At 36.5% G+C, this 17,492-nt stretch overlaps 1 protein-coding gene across 21 annotated transcripts in view; it reads right to left on the minus strand.

The window, feature by feature from the left end:
• CCDC7 (coiled-coil domain containing 7) overlaps positions 1-17,492 on the minus strand; it is a 460,046-nt gene that overhangs the window by 399,457 nt on the left and 43,097 nt on the right. For 18 of the 21 annotated variants that reach the window (XM_070255438.1, XM_023632305.2, XM_070255439.1 and 15 more), the window contains one exon: positions 13,636-13,802. The exons of the other annotated variants lie outside the window; for them this stretch is intronic. In XM_070255438.1, the coding sequence (XP_070111539.1) occupies positions 13,636-13,802 (167 nt within the window). The remainder of the gene's footprint in view (positions 1-13,635; positions 13,803-17,492) is intronic. 21 annotated transcript variants of the gene reach the window in all.

Below are 17,492 nucleotides of genomic sequence, written 5' to 3' on the forward strand. Positions count from 1 at the left end.
TAATGGCTGCTGCCAATGTCTCAGTCCCTGGAGAGATCTCACCTCTCACCAAGATGCACCCAGAGGCGATCAAGTGAGTCTCTTTTCACCAAAGGACTGTGCACCTTTATTTCTGGTGATTTTAGGTTGTTTTCTGAAATGGGTGAATTTGTGCATGGGTCCTTTAAAAGCAGGCTTTTTTTGCCTATGTCTGATAGCTTTTCTGGGGACATTCTCATTGTAGTTAACATCCAGCAAAGCCAGGTATTATGACACTTATATCAGTTGTAATGAGTCCAAAAGCTGCTTATTGTGGTACCATTCCCCTGTCCAGATGCCTCACTCCTCCAGGGAAGGCTTTGTACCTTAAGGCTGCTCCTGGCTGGCATTTTTCTTTACAGAAAGGAATTTCTGCCTCTTCTACTTTAATGAGCACTGTCCCTTATTGTGGGGTTTCTTTTTATCCAGTTTTCAGTTCCCTCTTAGGGGTAATCGTTCCAAGAGTAGTTGTAAATTCATTGTGTCCATGAGAGGAGGTGAGTTCAGAGTCTACCTATGCCATCATCTTGACACCTTTCAGATTATCTATTTCATCTTTAGTTTGGTACCTTGTGGTTTGGAGGTAATTGGTACATTTCTCCTAAGTTATTGAATTATTAGTATAAAGTTATTCATAGTATTGCCTTATTATCCTTTAAGTAGCTGCATAATCTGTAGTGATAACTCATTTCATTCCTGATATTGGCTGTTAGTAACTTTCTCTTTATCCTTGTCAGTACTGCAAAAGGCAAATCAATTTTATTGGTTTTTTAATCTTTTTTTCCCACTATTTCCTAGTGTTTCTTCTTTTCAATTTCATTGATTCTGCTCTTATCTTTATTATTTGCTTCCTTCTGCTTACTTAAGGTTTATTTTGCTCTTCTTTTTCTACTTTTTTGATACAGGAAATACATTATGGATTTGAGTTTTACTCTTTTCTAATGTAAGCATTAGTGCTATAATTTCACTTTCAGCAATGCTTTAGCTGCATCTCATATATTTTGATATGTTGTACTTTCATCTTCATTCACTCATGAATTTTTTTAATTTCCTTTGAGATTTCCTATTTGACCAATGATTTATTTAGATACACGTGTTTAATTTCCAACTGTTTGGAAATTTTCTTATTGTGTTTCTGTTACTGATTTCCAGTTTAATTCTACTGCAGTCAGAGAATATCCTCTGTACGATTTCAATTCTTTTAAATTGTTTGAGGTTTGTTTTATGGCCCAGAAAATGGTCTATCTTGGTGAATATTCCATGAGCACTTGAAAAAAATGTATTCTGCTGTTGTTGTCTGACATGTTTTACATATGTCAATTTAATTCCATTGGTTGACTGTATTATTTGGGTCTTTTATATCCTTACTTATTTTCTGCCTAGTAGTTCTATTAATTGCTGAGAGTGAAGTGTTGGAATTCCAAGTATAATTTTGGATTTGTCTATTTCTCCTTTTACCTCTATCACTTTTTGTTTCTTGTATTTTGAGACTGTTATTTGGTGTATATACATTTAGGATCATCATGTCTTCCTGATGGATGGATCTTTTTATCATTATGTAATGTCTCTCTTTGTCTCTAGTAATTTTATTTGCTCTGAAGTCTACTTTATCTGCTAGTATTAAGCCATTTCTTTTCTAAATTAATATTTGTGTGACATGTCTTTTTTTAATCCTTTTACTTTCCACCTATCTATGTTGTTCTATGTGAAGTAAGATTCTTGTAGATAGCATATTTTTGGATCATGTTTTTTCACCCACTCTGCTAATTTCTGTCTTTGAATTGGTGCATTTAGACTACTTACATTTAAAGTAACTATTCGTATGTTACGGCTCAAGTCTGCCTTTTTATTATTTGTTTTATCTTCATTTCTTCTATTGCTCACTCCTCTCTTTCCCTTTTCTTACCTTTTATAGGTTGCGTAACATTTTCAGGTTTCCATTTTTTCTTTCTTTGTAGTGGTTTTGAGTATATAAAAACAGTATGATTCTTTTTAGTGGTTCTTCTAGGTATTAGAATATACATATGTAATTTAGTCTACTGATATAAATGTTTTACCACTTTGATCGGTAAAGGGTAGGCTTGTTAATGACAAATTCTCTAATTTTCCTTTATCTCAGAATATCTTTATTTCCCCTCATTCCTAAAGGATATTTACCTATAAATATAGAATTTCCAGTTGACAGTTATTTTCTTTCAGTACTTGTAAATTTTTTGCCACTTATTCCTCCATGATGTCACATGAGAAATCAGTATCATTCTAACTGGTGTTCCTCTGTAATAATGTGAAATTTCTTTCTAGCTACTTTCAAGATTTTTTTTGATCTTTAGTTTTCAGAAATTCAATTATGAAACTTGTCTTCATGTGGACTCTGCATTTATCCTCCTTGGAACTCACTAAACTTGAATCTGTAATTTTCTGTCTCTCACCAAATAGGGAAGCTTTAACCATTACTTTCTTTGAATATTTTATTCAGTCCTACTCTCTAGCTCCTCTTGATCTAGGATACTGATGATATCATCATTAGCTCTTTTGTTGTCATCCTAGAAGTCCCTAAAACTGTTGTGTTTTCAGCCTATTTTCTTTGTGCTGTTCAGATTGAGTAAATTCAATTGATCAATCCTCAAGTTCACTATAATCTCCAACAATCTCCAAAGAGTTTTTTATTTTGGTCACTGTATTTTTCACTTCTATAATTTCCACTTGGATTTATTTTATAACTTGTTTTTCTTTGCTGAAATTTTCTATTTTTTCATTTGTTTCAAGAAAATTCATAATTGCCCATTAAAGTACTTTGGTGATTACTGATTTGAAGTCCTTTTCAGACCATATTATCTCACTCATAAGTAGAAGGAAAACAACAAGAAACAATCACATATAGACAGAGATTGGATTGGTGGTTATCAGAGGGGAAGTGGGGAAGGAGGAGGGTGAAAGGAGTGATTAGGCACATGTGTGTGGTGATGGACTGTAATTAGTCTTTGGGTGGTGAACATGGTATGATCTACACATAAATTGAAATAAAATGATATACACCTGAAATTTATGGAATGTTATAAACCAATGTTACCACAATCAAAATAAATAAATAAATAAAGTTCTTGTCAGATAATTCCAACATCAGGTTCACCTTGATGTTATCATCTGTTGATTGTCTTTTCTCATTCAAGTTGTGATTTTCCTTATTTTTGCTATGACAACTTTTTCTATTGTATCCTGTACATTTTGGATATGAGACTCTGCATTATATTTAGACTTTTTTAAAATCAGGCAGTCCTCTATTGGGGTATAGTGAGAGAATCAGCTGAGTGTGTAGATTCAACTTTTCACTGGGCCCTGCTCACACCTTCCTGGCAAAAGTAGGGCACTGACTTTCACTGCCTAATTTTCTTCAAATGGGAGTGTGACCTCAGCATCCCAGTGGCCTACACTGACACCAGGGAGGGTGGGTGGAGAGTTAGCTGACATCACTTTGTTACTGCAGGATGTAAGTGGAAGTTCAGTGGAGATATTAGGGGATGGAAGGGTGAGTGGAGTGCTGAACCCCATCTCCTACCATCTCATTGATGTACATGGGTGTGGAGGCTCAGCTCCCCACTGGTCCCCAAAATTTTATTTTTAGAAAAAAATTCTAGTGTAATTATAGAGGCAGAATGGAACAGAGAGAGGAAAAGACTAATGACTGGAGGACTAGCTGGTAGGCAATTTAAATGATTTACCTTTAAACGAAAAGAGTCTGAACTAAGATAACAACTTCAAGGATGAAAAGAAAATAAATTCTGAAGAAAAATTTTAGTATCTGATTTAAAATGGAGTTTTATGAAAAGGGAATAATAATGGATCGATGGGTGACTGGAGAAAGAATACAGCACCAAAAAAAACCAGAACGAGATGTGATTTGGAATTCTTGAGATGACAGCAAAATATCCAAGTGGAAATATCCAATATAATAAGAAATATTAAAAAAATAAAATATGTATAAATCTAACAAAATACGTACAAGATCTATAGGAGGAAAACTACAAAACTCTGATGAATGAAATCAAAGAACTAGATGAAGGGAAAGATATTCCATGTTCATAGATAGAAAGATGACAGTTCTTTCCAACTTTATCTATAGATTCAATGCAATCTCAATCAAAATCCCAGCAAATTATTTTGTGGATATTGACAAACTAATTCTAAAGTTTATATGGAGAGGCAAAAGACCCAGAATAGCCAACACAATATTGAAGAACAAAGTTGGATGAATGACAATTTCCAACTTCAAGATTTACCATAAAGCTTTAGTAATCAAGACAGTGTGGTATTGGCAAAAGAGTAGACCAACAGATCACTGAAATAGAATAGAGAGCCCAGAAATAGACCCACATAAATATAGTCAACTGATTTTTGTCAAAGGAGAAAGGCAACACAATGGAGAAAAGACAGTCTCTTCAACAAATGGTGCTGGAACAATTGGACATCCTTATGCAAAAAAATTAATCCAGAAAATACCTTACACCCTTCCCAAAAATTAACTCAATATGGACCACAGATCTAAATGTAAAACCCAAAACTATAAAACTCTTAGAAGGCAGCACAGGAGAAAGCCTATGTGACCTTGGGTATGACTTTTTACATACAACATCAAAGGCACAATTCATGAAAGAAATAATGGACTTCATTAAAAAGTTCTACTCTGTGAAAGACAATATAAAGAGAATGAGAAGACAAGCCACAGACAGGGAAAATATTTTCAAAAGACATATCTGATGAAAAGACTATTATCCAAAATATACAAAGAACATTTAAAATGCAACAATAAGAAAACAAACAACCTGATTAAAAACTGGACCAAAGACCTTAACATACACCTCAGCAAATAAGATATATAGATAGCAAATAAGCATATGAAAAGCTGCTCCCCATCATATGTCATCAGAGAAATGCAAACTAAAACAACAACAAGACACCACAACACACTTATTAGAATGGCCACATCTGGAATACTGATAATACCAAAGGGTGGTGAGGATGTGGAGCAATATGAATTATCATTCACTGCTTATGGGAATACAAAATAATATAGACCCTTTGCAAGAAAATTTGGCAGTTTCTTTCAAAATTAAACATACCTTATGATCCAGCAATTGTGCTCCTGAATATTTACCCAAAGGAGTTGAAAACTTTTATCCACACAAAAACCTACACACAGATGCAGCTTTATACACAACTGCCAAAACTTGGAAGCAGCCAAGGTATCTTTCAGTGGGTGAATGCATAAATAAACTGTGGTATGTCCAGAAAATGGAATACTACTCAACACTAAAAAGAAATGAACTCACACCATGAAAGGACTTGGAGGAACCTTAAATGTGTATTACTAAATGATGGAAGCCAATCTAAAAAGGCTACACACTGTATGATTCCAACCATATTATATTCTGGAAAAGGTAAAACTATATAGACAGTAAATCAGTGGTTGCCATGTGTTGAGGTGTGAGGGGAGGGATAAATAGGTGGGCACAGAGGATTTTTAGGGAAGTAAAAAATACTCTGTACAATACCATAATGATGGATGCATGTAATTATAAATTTGTCAAACACACAGAATGTATAACATGAAGAGTGAACTATGATGTTAACTATGGACTTTGGGTGATTATGATGTGTCAATGTAGGTTTATCAACTGTAACAAATGTCTGGTGTAGAATGTTGATAATGGGGGAGACTACATATGTGTGGGGGCAGGTGGCATATGGAAAATCTCTATGCATTTCCCTCATTTTTGCTGTGAACCTAAATCTGCTCTGAAAAAATAAAGCAGTTGGTGAAGTAAGAGGATAATCAGAGTGTGCTAACATGAAAATGGTTAGTATTTATGTCATTCATCAAATATAACAGACCATGGAAATGAAGTAAGAAATCTATGTGTAGCTTATTCAAACTGTCTTTTACCTACCACCATTCCCACCTCCCAAAACAATCACTAAAGAAGTGATATCAGGAAGATGGTAGAATAGGAGGTCCCACACACATACTGCCCTCCAGCAACAATAATTTAACAGCCATCCACAGACAGAAGTGCCTTTGTGAGAGCTGCGGGACCCAGGTGGGAGATTATGAAAACACCATGGAGCCCAAGATCCAGGAGGGCCATTTTGGGAAGGCAGGCTGGTGTAGAAGTGGTAGTTTTGCTGGCTGTGGACGCAGCTTCAGACCCAGAAATAGTACTGCCCCTCTGTGAACTCAGCTATAACCACATTTGGCGTTGGTCCTACTGCAAGCACCATTCACCAAGGTACCCAGTGGGAGTCACACCCAACCCTCCCCTGGTAACAGGCCTGCCAACCTCAGTCTGACTCTAGATCTTGAAGTGGCCCCATAACTCAGCTCCAGCCCAGTACAGCCACAGTCAGGGAGAAGTTCTGCCTGCCCTGGGACCCACCAGGAAATGCACCTATCTGTATCCCCAGAGGCAGGCCTACAGACCTCAGTATCAACTGTGGACCCTCAACCAGCCCTGTGACTCAGTTTTAGGCCCTTTTAGCTGTATACCAGGGCCAATTCTGCCCAACCAAGGATCTGCCCAATGACCTCCTGGGAGTACAGGAATCCAGACAGAACTACGCTTGGAGAGAACTACATTGGATAACAGGCCCATCATCTGCAGATTCTGAAGTGGACCCTTTTCCCAGAGCCAGCCCTACTGACCAAAGTGCAGAAGGAAGCTCCATCTACCCAAAGACCAGACACAATCCACGCCCCACCTGAGCCCCTGGTAACAGGTCTACCAACCATGGACCCCACTGCAGACCCAGCAGCAGCCACATGACTCAGCTCCAACTTCACTTGACAGTAATCCCTGAGACAATAGCATCAGCCAAGGCCCTGAGAAGAGAAGGTCTTTACCTGTCAAAACCAGTTTTTAAAGACTGAAGATGTGTTTGCTCTTTCAAATACACAGACAACAACACAAGGCTACACAAATCACAAGAATAAGACAACCATAATGCCACCAAAGAAGTTAATACAGCTCTAATAACTAACCCCCCAAAACAAGAGATCTATGGGGCTGGCCCAGTGGCATAGTGATTAAGTTCACACACTCCACTTTGGCAGCCCAGGGTTCATGGGTTCAGATCCTGGGCACAGACCTAGCACTGCTCATCCAGCCATGCTGTGACAGCAGCGCAGATAAAACAGAGGGGGATTGGCACAGATGTTAGCTTAGCAACAATCTTTCTCAAGCAAAAAGAGGAAGACTGGCAATGGATGCTAGCTCAGGGCCAACATTCTTCATATATATACAAAAAAACTAGAGAGATATGAATTTCCTGACAAAGAATTATTTAAATATATTCTTCAAAATAATCTATTAAAAATGCCCAATAGATACAAGAGAACATAGACAACTAAACAAAATCAGGAAAACAATGAATGAACAAAGTGAGAAGAGTAATAGAAAAATAGAAACCATAAAAAAGAACCAAACAGAAATCCTGGAGCTGGAGAATGATAGACTTGAAAAATTCAATAGACAGCATCAACAGCAGACTCAATCACACACAAAAAAAAATCAGCGAACACAAAAACAAGTCATTTAAACTTAGCCAGTTAGTGGAAGGAACAAAATGAAAAAAGTGAAGAAAGTATACAAGACCTATGGGACACCATCAAATGGATAGACATACACATTATGGAAATCCCAGAAGAAGAGTGTGAGAATGGAGTAGAAAGCTTATTTAAAGAAACAATAGCTAAAAACTTCCCAAATCTTGGGAGGGATATGGACATCCAGATGCACGAAGCTCAAAGGACCCCAAACAAGATCAACTCAAAGAAGATAACCCTGAGATATATTATAGTCAAACCTTCAAAAGTCAAAGACAAAAAGAGAATTTGAAAGCAGCAAGAGAAAAGAGACTCTACACATGTAAGGAAATCCCCATAAAGCTATCAGCAGATTTCTCAGCAGAAACCCAGCAGGCCAGGGGGGCGTGGGATGATATTCAAAGTGCTGGAAAAAAATTCCAATCAAGAATACAATACCAGGCCAAGTTGTCCTTCAGAAATGAAGAGGAAATGAAGGCAGTCCCAGACAAACAAAGGTGAGTGAGTTCCTCATCACCAGACCTGCCTTACAAGGAATGCTAAAGAGAGTTCTTCAACTTGAAACAAAAGAATGCTAAGTAACAACATGAAAACATATGAAAGTACAAAACTCACTGGGTAAAGGTATATATATATAATCAAATTCAGAATACTCTAATACTATATTGGTGGTGTATAAATCACTTTTAACTCTAGTACAAAAGTTAAAATACAGAAGTATTGTAAACAGCTACAGCTATAACACCTTGTTATCAGATACACAAAATAAAAAGATGTAAAGTGTGACATCAGTAGCATAAAAGGTGTGGAGGAGAGAATCAAAAGTGATTTTACATCAGTTGCTATCAGCTTAAAGAGACTGTTGTAAGATGTTTTATGTAAACCTTATTGTAACTACAAGGAAGAAATTTCTAGTAGACACACAAAAGATAAAGGAATCAAAACATACCACCACAAAAAAATCAACAAATCACAAAAGTAAGGCAGCAAGGGAGGAAGAAACAATGGATCTACAAAACGGTCAGAAAACAATTAACAAAATGACAACAGTAAGTCCTTATCCATCAGTAATTACTCTAAACGCAAATAGTTTAAATTTTCTAATCCAAAGATATAGATCAATTAATTAATTGAATTAATTTTAAAAAGGATCCAACAATATGCTGCCTACAAAAGACTCACTTCAACTTTAAGGACACACAGAGGCTGAAAGTGAAGGGATGGAAAAATATATTTCACGCAAATGGTAACCAAAAGACGGCAGGGGTGGCTATAATTATATTAGGCCAAATATACTTTCAGTCAAGACTGGTTGTAAGAGACAAAGAAGGTCACTATACAATAATAAAGGAGTAAATTCACTAAGGTGATATAACAATTGCAAACATACATGCACCCAACATTGAGGCACCTAAATATATAAAGCAAATATTAACTGAACTGAAGGGAGAAATAGACAGCAAATACAATAACAGTAGGGAATTCAACACTCCACTTTCAACAGTGGATAGAGCTTCAAGACAGAAATCAATAAGGTAACAGCCAACCTGAAACATTATAGACCAAATTGACCTAACAGACATATACAGAACATTTTATCCAACAGCAGCAGAATATACATTCTTCTCAAGCACACATGGAAAATTCTCCAGGGTAAACCACATGTGAGTCAAAACACAAGTCAACAAATCTAAGAAAACTGAAATCATAAGAAGTATCTTTTCCAATCACACTTGTAGGAAACTAGAAATCAATAACAGAAAAAAACCTCGAAAATTCACAAATATTAGACAACATGCTCATAAACAACCAATGGACCAAATGAGAAATCAAAAAAGAAATCAGAAAGTATCTTGAGACAAATGAAAATGAAAACACAAAATACCAAAGTTTATGGGATGCAGCAAAAGCAGTTCTAAAAGAGAAGTGTATAACAATAAAGACCTACATTAAGAAAAAAAGAAAAAGGGGCCGGCCCAGTGGAGTAGTGGTTAAGTTCGGCATGCTCCATTTTGGCAGCCCGGGGTTCACAGGTTTGGATCCCAGGCATGGAGCTACACTACTCATCAAGCCATGCTGTGGTGGCAATCCACATACAAACTAGAGGAAGATTGGCACAGATGTTAACTCAAGGCCAAATTTCCTCAGCAGAAAAAAAGAGCAAGCTCAAATAAAGAACCTTATGCCTCAAGGAACTAGAAAAGAACAACAAACTAAGCCCACAAGTAGCAGAAAAAGGAAATAATAAAGATCAGGTCAAAAATAAATGAAATAGAGACTAGAAAGATAATAGAAAAGATCAACAAAACTAAGAGTTGGTATTGTGAAAATATAAACAAAATTGACAAATCTTTAGCTAGACTAGTCAAGAATAAAAGAGAGAAGACTCAAATTAATAAAATTATAAATGAAAAAGGAGACATTATAATTGATGTTAAGAAATACAAAGGACCATAAGAGATTACTATCAACATTATACACCACTAAATTGGATAACCTAGAAGAAATGAATAAATCCCTATAAGCATACAACCCACCAAGGTTAAGCAAGGAAGAAATAAAAAATCTGAACAGACCTATAGTGAGGAGATTGAAACAGTTATCAAAAACCTCCTGATAAGGAAAAGCCCAGGACCAAATGGTTTCATAGGTGAATCATACAAAACATTTAAAGAATTAATGCCAATCCCTCTCAAATTCTTCCAAAACACTGAAGAGGAAGGAACACTCCCAAACTCATTTTATGAAGCCAGCATTACCCTGATACCAAAGCCAGATAAAGATACTACAAGAAAATTACAAGCCAATATTCCTGATGAACACAGATGCAAAAATCCTCAACAAAATACTAACAAACCAAACTCTACAGCACATTAAAAGTATTATACACCATGATCAAATGGGATTTGTCAAGTGGGATGTAATGATGATTCAACATATGCAAATTAACAAGTGTGAAACACCATATTAACCAATGAAGGATAAAAACCATATAATCACCTCAATAAATGCAGAAAATGCATTTGACAAAATTCCATATCCTTTCCTGATGAAAACTCTCAACAAATTGGTATATAAGGATCGTACTTCAACATAATCAAGGCCATATATGACAAACCACAGCTAACATCAACTCAATGGTGAAAAGCTTAAAGCTTTTCCTCTAAGATCAGGAACAAGAGAAGGGGGCTCACTCTCACCACTTTCATTCAACATAGTACTGGAAGTCCTAGCCAGAAAATTTAGGCAAGAAAAGAAATAAGAGGCATCCAAAGTAGAAAGGAAGAAGTAAAACTGTCTCTGTTAGCAGATGACATGATCTAATATATAGAAAACCCTAAATACTCCACCAAAACATTGTTAGAACTAATAAATGAATTCATTAAAGTTGCAGGATACAAAACAATATACAAAAATCAGTTGTGCTTCTATACACTAACAATGAACTATCAGAAAGACAAATTAAGAAAACTATCCCATTTACAACAGCATCAAAATGAATAAAATACTTAGGAATAAATTTAACCAAGGAGATGAAAGATCTGTACTCTAAAAACTACAGAACATTGATGAAGGAAAATGAAGAAGATACAAATAAATGGAAAGATATCCTGTTCATGAATTGGAATAATTAGCATTGTTAAAAATGTCCATGCTACCCAAAGTGATCTAGAGATTCAATGCAATCTCTACAAAATTCCAATGGCAGTTTTCAGAGAAATAGAAAAACAAGCCTAAAATTCACGTGGAACCAGAAAAGAGCCTGAATAGTCAATAAAATCTTGAGAAAGAAGGACAAATCTAGAGGAATCACACTTCCTGATTTCAAACTATGGTAATCAAAACAATATGATACGAGCATAAAAATAGACACACAGGGCCCGGCCCCATGGCCTAGTAGTTAAAGTTCCCTGTGCTCTGCTTCTGCTGCCCGGGTTCTCTGGTTCAGATCCCAAGGGTGGACCTACTCCACTCAGCAGCCATGCTGTGGCAGTCTTCCACATATAAAGTAGAGGAAGACTGGCACAGATGTTAGCTCAGGGCAAATCTTCCTCAGGAAAAAAAAACAGACACACAGACCAATGGAACATAACAAAGAGCCCAGAAATAAACTCATGCATGTGGTCAACTAATCTTTGACAAGGGCACCAAGAATACACAATGGGGAAAGGATAGTCTCTTCAATAAATGGTCCTGGAAAAACAGGATATCTACATGAAATAGAATGAAATGGGACAATTACCTTATACCATAGACAAAAATGAACTCAAACTGGATTAAAGACTTAAATGTAAGACCTGAACCTATGAAACTCCTAGAAGAAAACACAGGAAAAGCTCTTTGGCATTGGTCTTGACAATGATATTTTGGACATTACACCAAAAGCACAACCAACCAAAGCAAAATAAACAAATGGGATTGCGTCAAACAAAAAAGTTCCTGTACAGTGAAGTAAATATCCACAAAATGAAAAGCCAACCTACAGAATGGGAGAAAATATCTGCAAACCATATATCTGACAAAGGGTTAATATCCAAAATTTATAAGGAGCTCATATAAATCAATGGCAAAAATAATAACTCAATCAAAAAATTGGCAACGGGCATGAATAGACACTTTTCCCAAAAAGACATACAAATGGCCAACAGGTACATGAAAAGGTGCTCCACATCACTAATCACTAAGGAAATGCAAATCAAAACCACAATGAGATATCACCTCACACTTGTTAGGATGGCTATTATCAAAAAGACAAGAGGCAAGTGGTAGTGAGGAAGTGAAGAGAGGGACACTTGCACACTGTTGGTGTAAATGTAAACTGATATGACCATTATGGATGATAGTATAGAAGTTCCTCAAAAAATTAAAAATAGAAGTAACATACGATCCAGCAACCCCACTTCCAGGTATCTACCCAAAGGAGATGAAATCACTCTCTTTGAAGAGATATCTACACTCCCATGTTTGCATTCCTTAATGGAATATTATTCAGCCATAAAAAAAGAAGCAAATACTGTCATTTGTGATAAGATGTATGAACCTGGAGGACATTATGCTAAGTGAAGTAAGGCAGACAAAGACAAATACTGTATGATCTCACTTATACGTGGAATCTTAAAAAGTTGAACTCTTAGAACCAAATAGTAGAATGGGGTTGCCCAGGGACTGAGGGGTTAGGAAAATGAGGAGATGTTATCAAAGAGTACAAACTTTCAGTTATAAGTTGAATATGTTCTAGAGAGCTAACGTACAACATTATGTTCACAGTTAATAATACTAACGTATTGCATACTTGAAATTTTCTAACAGAGTGGATCTGAAGTGTTCTCACCGCAAAAAAAAAAAAATGCTAACTATGTGAGGTGGAAAAAAATTACTGAAGGTATTCTATGATGATGATTTATTCATCTATTTAATTTCAAGACAGCTAGACCTCAAATATCAAAAACGAGTGTCAACAGATAATAGGAGTATCATTGTAATCATTTAAACCTTCCTCTCACCCAGCAAAAACAGCTTTTCTCAACTAAAAAGTAGGAAATTATTCTTTGGAACATATCCCTGTCCTTCCGCAACTTTTAATGATGATGTTCATGAACAATGAGCTATTTAATTATACCTAAAATAGTTTCCTATTTACTACAGAAGCTACCTAATCAAACTGAGTGAAGAACTTATAAGCTGGATATTTCAAAGCCAGCAATGTCCAATAGAATCTTCTAACAACAGGCACACGTGGCTACTAAGCACTTGAAATAAGGTTAGTGTGACTAAGAAACTGGTCTTTTAATTAAATTGAACTGAATTTTAATAGCCACATGTGGCTAGTGACTACTGTATTAGACAGTGTCATTTCAAACTATTAAAAATTTCAGATAGGAACAAGCTGACTAGACCACTGAATTTGATTTAGAAGTTCTATGTATAGTATAATATCTGAACCACTATCTTACATTTGTTACTAATTATATACCCATTCTTACTGTTTTTAATTCTATTAAGTCTTAGATGTTACTTACGTGGGTTTAGACAACATGGTTTTTAAGGAGTATTTAGACTGCTGTTTAAGGCGATTTTTCAGTTCTTCAAGTTTTTGCACCTGGCTTACTAGTTGTGCAATGCTTAAAGTGACTGTTGTGCCAGATACTGGCAACTCTGCTTCTGAAATAGTTTGATCTTTACTTATCTAAAATAATAAAATTAGCCAGTTACTTAGGAAATACTCATTTTACTCCCATACCTCAAAGACATTTCATTTCACTTATCATATCTAAATAATTTTTATATTATTATCTATAGCTATAATCAAATACTAATATTTTACAAATATACGAGCAATTACCTAGGGACATAATTATAGCTAAATGTTGACTTTTACATGTCAAAACTCAAATCCAATATTCTGTTTACTATTCTAATATATAAGAATTTTAAGCAATTTTAATAACAATTGTAACAGGATCACTTAAAGGCAATTCAAAATATTTACAAGCGAATTCTAAAGTAATTACTTCTCCAAATCCTTTCTAAAAAGACTCTTACTGTGACAAATTATGGAGAGATAGTAATTTGCTCTCAAAGGACAATAGCTTCTACTAACTCCCAGAAGTTAATGTATAAAGGTCTATGGAGCTGGCATTCCTCAGTCTGCATGGGTAAGACTGAGACCCACTGGGATGTCTCAAGCCTTTTGGAATAGATCAAGTTGCAGAGTAATGAGCAGCTGGGAGAATCAGTAAGATCCACAGAATAAGATGACAAACCATAATTGGTATTCTACGCAATAACTATTTAAAGAATGTTCAGCAAGAATGAGTGCTCAAGATACCACAATGACAGAAACTAGAAATAGCCAATATGTGGAGACATAAATAAGCAGAGCAGCAATTGAGGTCAAGAAGTTTTTACAGGAGAACAGCACAGATCCACACATGTGGACACCTCCAACCCTTATGATGGGAGGGAAAGCTGGAAAAAAAATGAGTCAAGACATAGTCCTAGGAACTAGCAAAGAGAAATTCTAGCACTGGGAATTTAAAACAGAGACTTCATTTTAGTAATGGCTACTTGGAATTGGTTAGGATATAATAGCAGGAGGTGAATACTAGGCAATGTGCCTGAAGTGCGAGATTGGGGGAAGCAGAGCAGGTGGAAGGAAGCAGGAGATGAATGGAGACTCTGTGGACAAAGGCAAGATCCCAAACCAAAAAACACCAATCATAAATTGAGTCTAAAAAGTGATGTAGCAATCACGCACAGTTATCAATTTATTGCCCCTCATCTAAAAATCCATCGGTACTGTCTTGCTTATGGTAGTGGAACATTTCTCTCTTGACAGGTTGCATGTTAGCCTTTGTCAGTAGAGGGTCCTAGACACTAAAGGATGAAGAAGCTTTCCTAGTTCTATCATTACTCTCTGCTTAATCCTAGGGAAGTGCACACTATATCTAATATTTCTCACATCCAGCAAGTTTCAACAGCACTACCCCCATGGGTAGCTTCCTGGCAAGGTCCCTAGCATGGCACACTCCCATGGCCTGCTTCTCCCAAAACTTCTTAGCAAAATCCACCAATGCAGAACGTCTCTTTGGGAAGCTTTGCACCCTTGTGAACAGCTTGCTACCAAGAGGTACAGTACCTTCCTGGAAGATGGCTTTTCCTAGCACCAAAGAGGATGCCTTCCCAGAGTACCACCCTCATGGGAAGCTCCCCAGTGAGTACCGGTTCTACCAGCATGGCACCCCAAAAACTTCTCTGCCATACAGTGATGACAACTGTTCCTTCTTCACAAGGTCTGGATCTTAGCCCTGGCTTAGGGGGAGGAAAAGGATGGGGGTATTCAGACTTGTTCCTTCCTTGAGTACTCTGCTTCCATCCTAGAGGTAGACGCTACTCTCTGGATCTTCTACCCCTTTATTGTTGAGAGTTATCTTTACCTTTTTAGTAGGTATTCTCCTGTTATAATAATTCTTTATGTGAAACTTTCCTTATTCAAATTACTGTATGGTGTTTGTCTCTTTATTAGACCATAACTGATATATTTCCCAAAAGAGATTAAATTTTAACATAGGTCCTTTCTAGGAGACTAGATGATGTCATAGAACTAAAGGAATATGGAATAGACAGTGGGACTATCAGCTATAAGACTTCATCAAAGAGACCAACTGGGAACAGGTTCCAGGAGAACAACTCTGAAGCATATAGGCTACACACTTATCCCACATTTCTCTGGTTCAGCTCACCATACATTCTGAAGACTTCAGCATGTATCTTTGTATCTCTGTTAATGCAACATAACCACAGGCATTAACCTCACCATCATGTGCTGAAAATAAAATGTGTCAACAATAAAAACAAGATTATTCCAAGATTCTCAAATGTTAATGTGAATAATAAACCTCTAAGGAGTCTGATAAAGAGGCAGATTCCTAACACAAACACATGCACAAAAAAACCTTTAATTCAGTAAAACTTATTCAGAGATCTGAAGTGTGCATTTATAACAGGTATCTTGGGTGATATTTAAACATGATACACTGGGTGATATTTAAACATGATCCATCAATTATACTTTGAGAAACACTCCTCAAAAGGCGGAAGATAATACAAACACTTATGCAATGTATCTGATACAGCAAATTAAGGAAATATTCAAGAGAAGCAGTTATGGGTTTAAATATGGAAAAACTTGAAACTCCAGATCAGAAGTTTAGTTGTGTACTGAAGATTACTTCTGGTGACTCTGAATGCACAAATCAGGATTTCAGGCATACTAGAGATCATGATAACTGTCAATAAAGTGTAAACAGTAGCTACAGAGAAAAGCAGACATATTTAACAGCAATTTATGACATAAAATCCAAAGGACTCAGGATAGATTGAATATTAAAATAGATGGAATGGAGTTGTCAAGGTAAATTACCACATTTCTGGTCTACCCAATTAAATACATGGTACTACCATTCACTGAGACAAGGAACACTGGAAAAGGTATGAGTTTAGGGGTAAAAAATTCTTGATTTTGATCCATTGGGTTTGAGGTGAAATAGTCTAGTAGGTAACTACACTTCCAGAGTTCAGAGGATGTTTTTGAGCAAAGGTGTACATTTCTGAATTACCAGTATAAAGGTAATACTTGAAAGGAAAAACTGGATGAGATTGCCTAGGGGAAAGTCTGGAGTTAAAAAGGAGGCAAAAGATGAAATCTTGAGGCCTTCCAACATTTAATGGTTAGATAAAGAAGCTGACTCTAGAAAGGAGACAGCAAAAAGGTGAAACAATAGCCAGGAGAGCGTGATTCACACGCCAAAGGAAAAGTGTTCTAAAAATGAGGAAGTGGAGGGACGGTTTCAAGATGGCAGCACTGGCAGACTCTAAACTCACCTCCTCCCCCAGATACAATGAATTTACAACTACTCTTGGAACAATTACCCCTAAGAAACAGCTGAAAACTAACTAGGTATAAACTAACTAGAAAAAAGACACCCTCTAACAGCAATACTTCATGGCCAGCCAGGATCAGCCTTAAGATATGAAGCCTTCCCTGGAGGAGAGGGGGATCTGGGCTGGGGAGCATTACCACAATAAGCAGATTTTGGACTTAGCACAACTGAGACAAGTGGCATAATACCTGGTTTTGCTGGCTATTAACTACAATGGGAAACACCCCCAAGAAAAGCTATTAGACATAAGAGGAAAGAAAAGTTTGCTCTTAAAGGGCCCATGCAGAAATTCACCCATTTCAGAAAGCAACCTAAAATCACCAGAAAGAAAAGTGCAAAGTCCTTTGCTGAAAAGAGACTCATCTGATAGGCTCTGGGTGCATTTCAGTGAAGGAGAGACCTCTCCACAGACTGAGACATTGGTGGCAGCAATT

The sequence above is a fragment of the Equus caballus genome, chromosome 29 (genome assembly GCF_041296265.1).
Source record: "Equus caballus isolate H_3958 breed thoroughbred chromosome 29, TB-T2T, whole genome shotgun sequence".
In the NCBI taxonomy this organism is placed as follows: domain Eukaryota; kingdom Metazoa; phylum Chordata; class Mammalia; order Perissodactyla; family Equidae; genus Equus; species Equus caballus.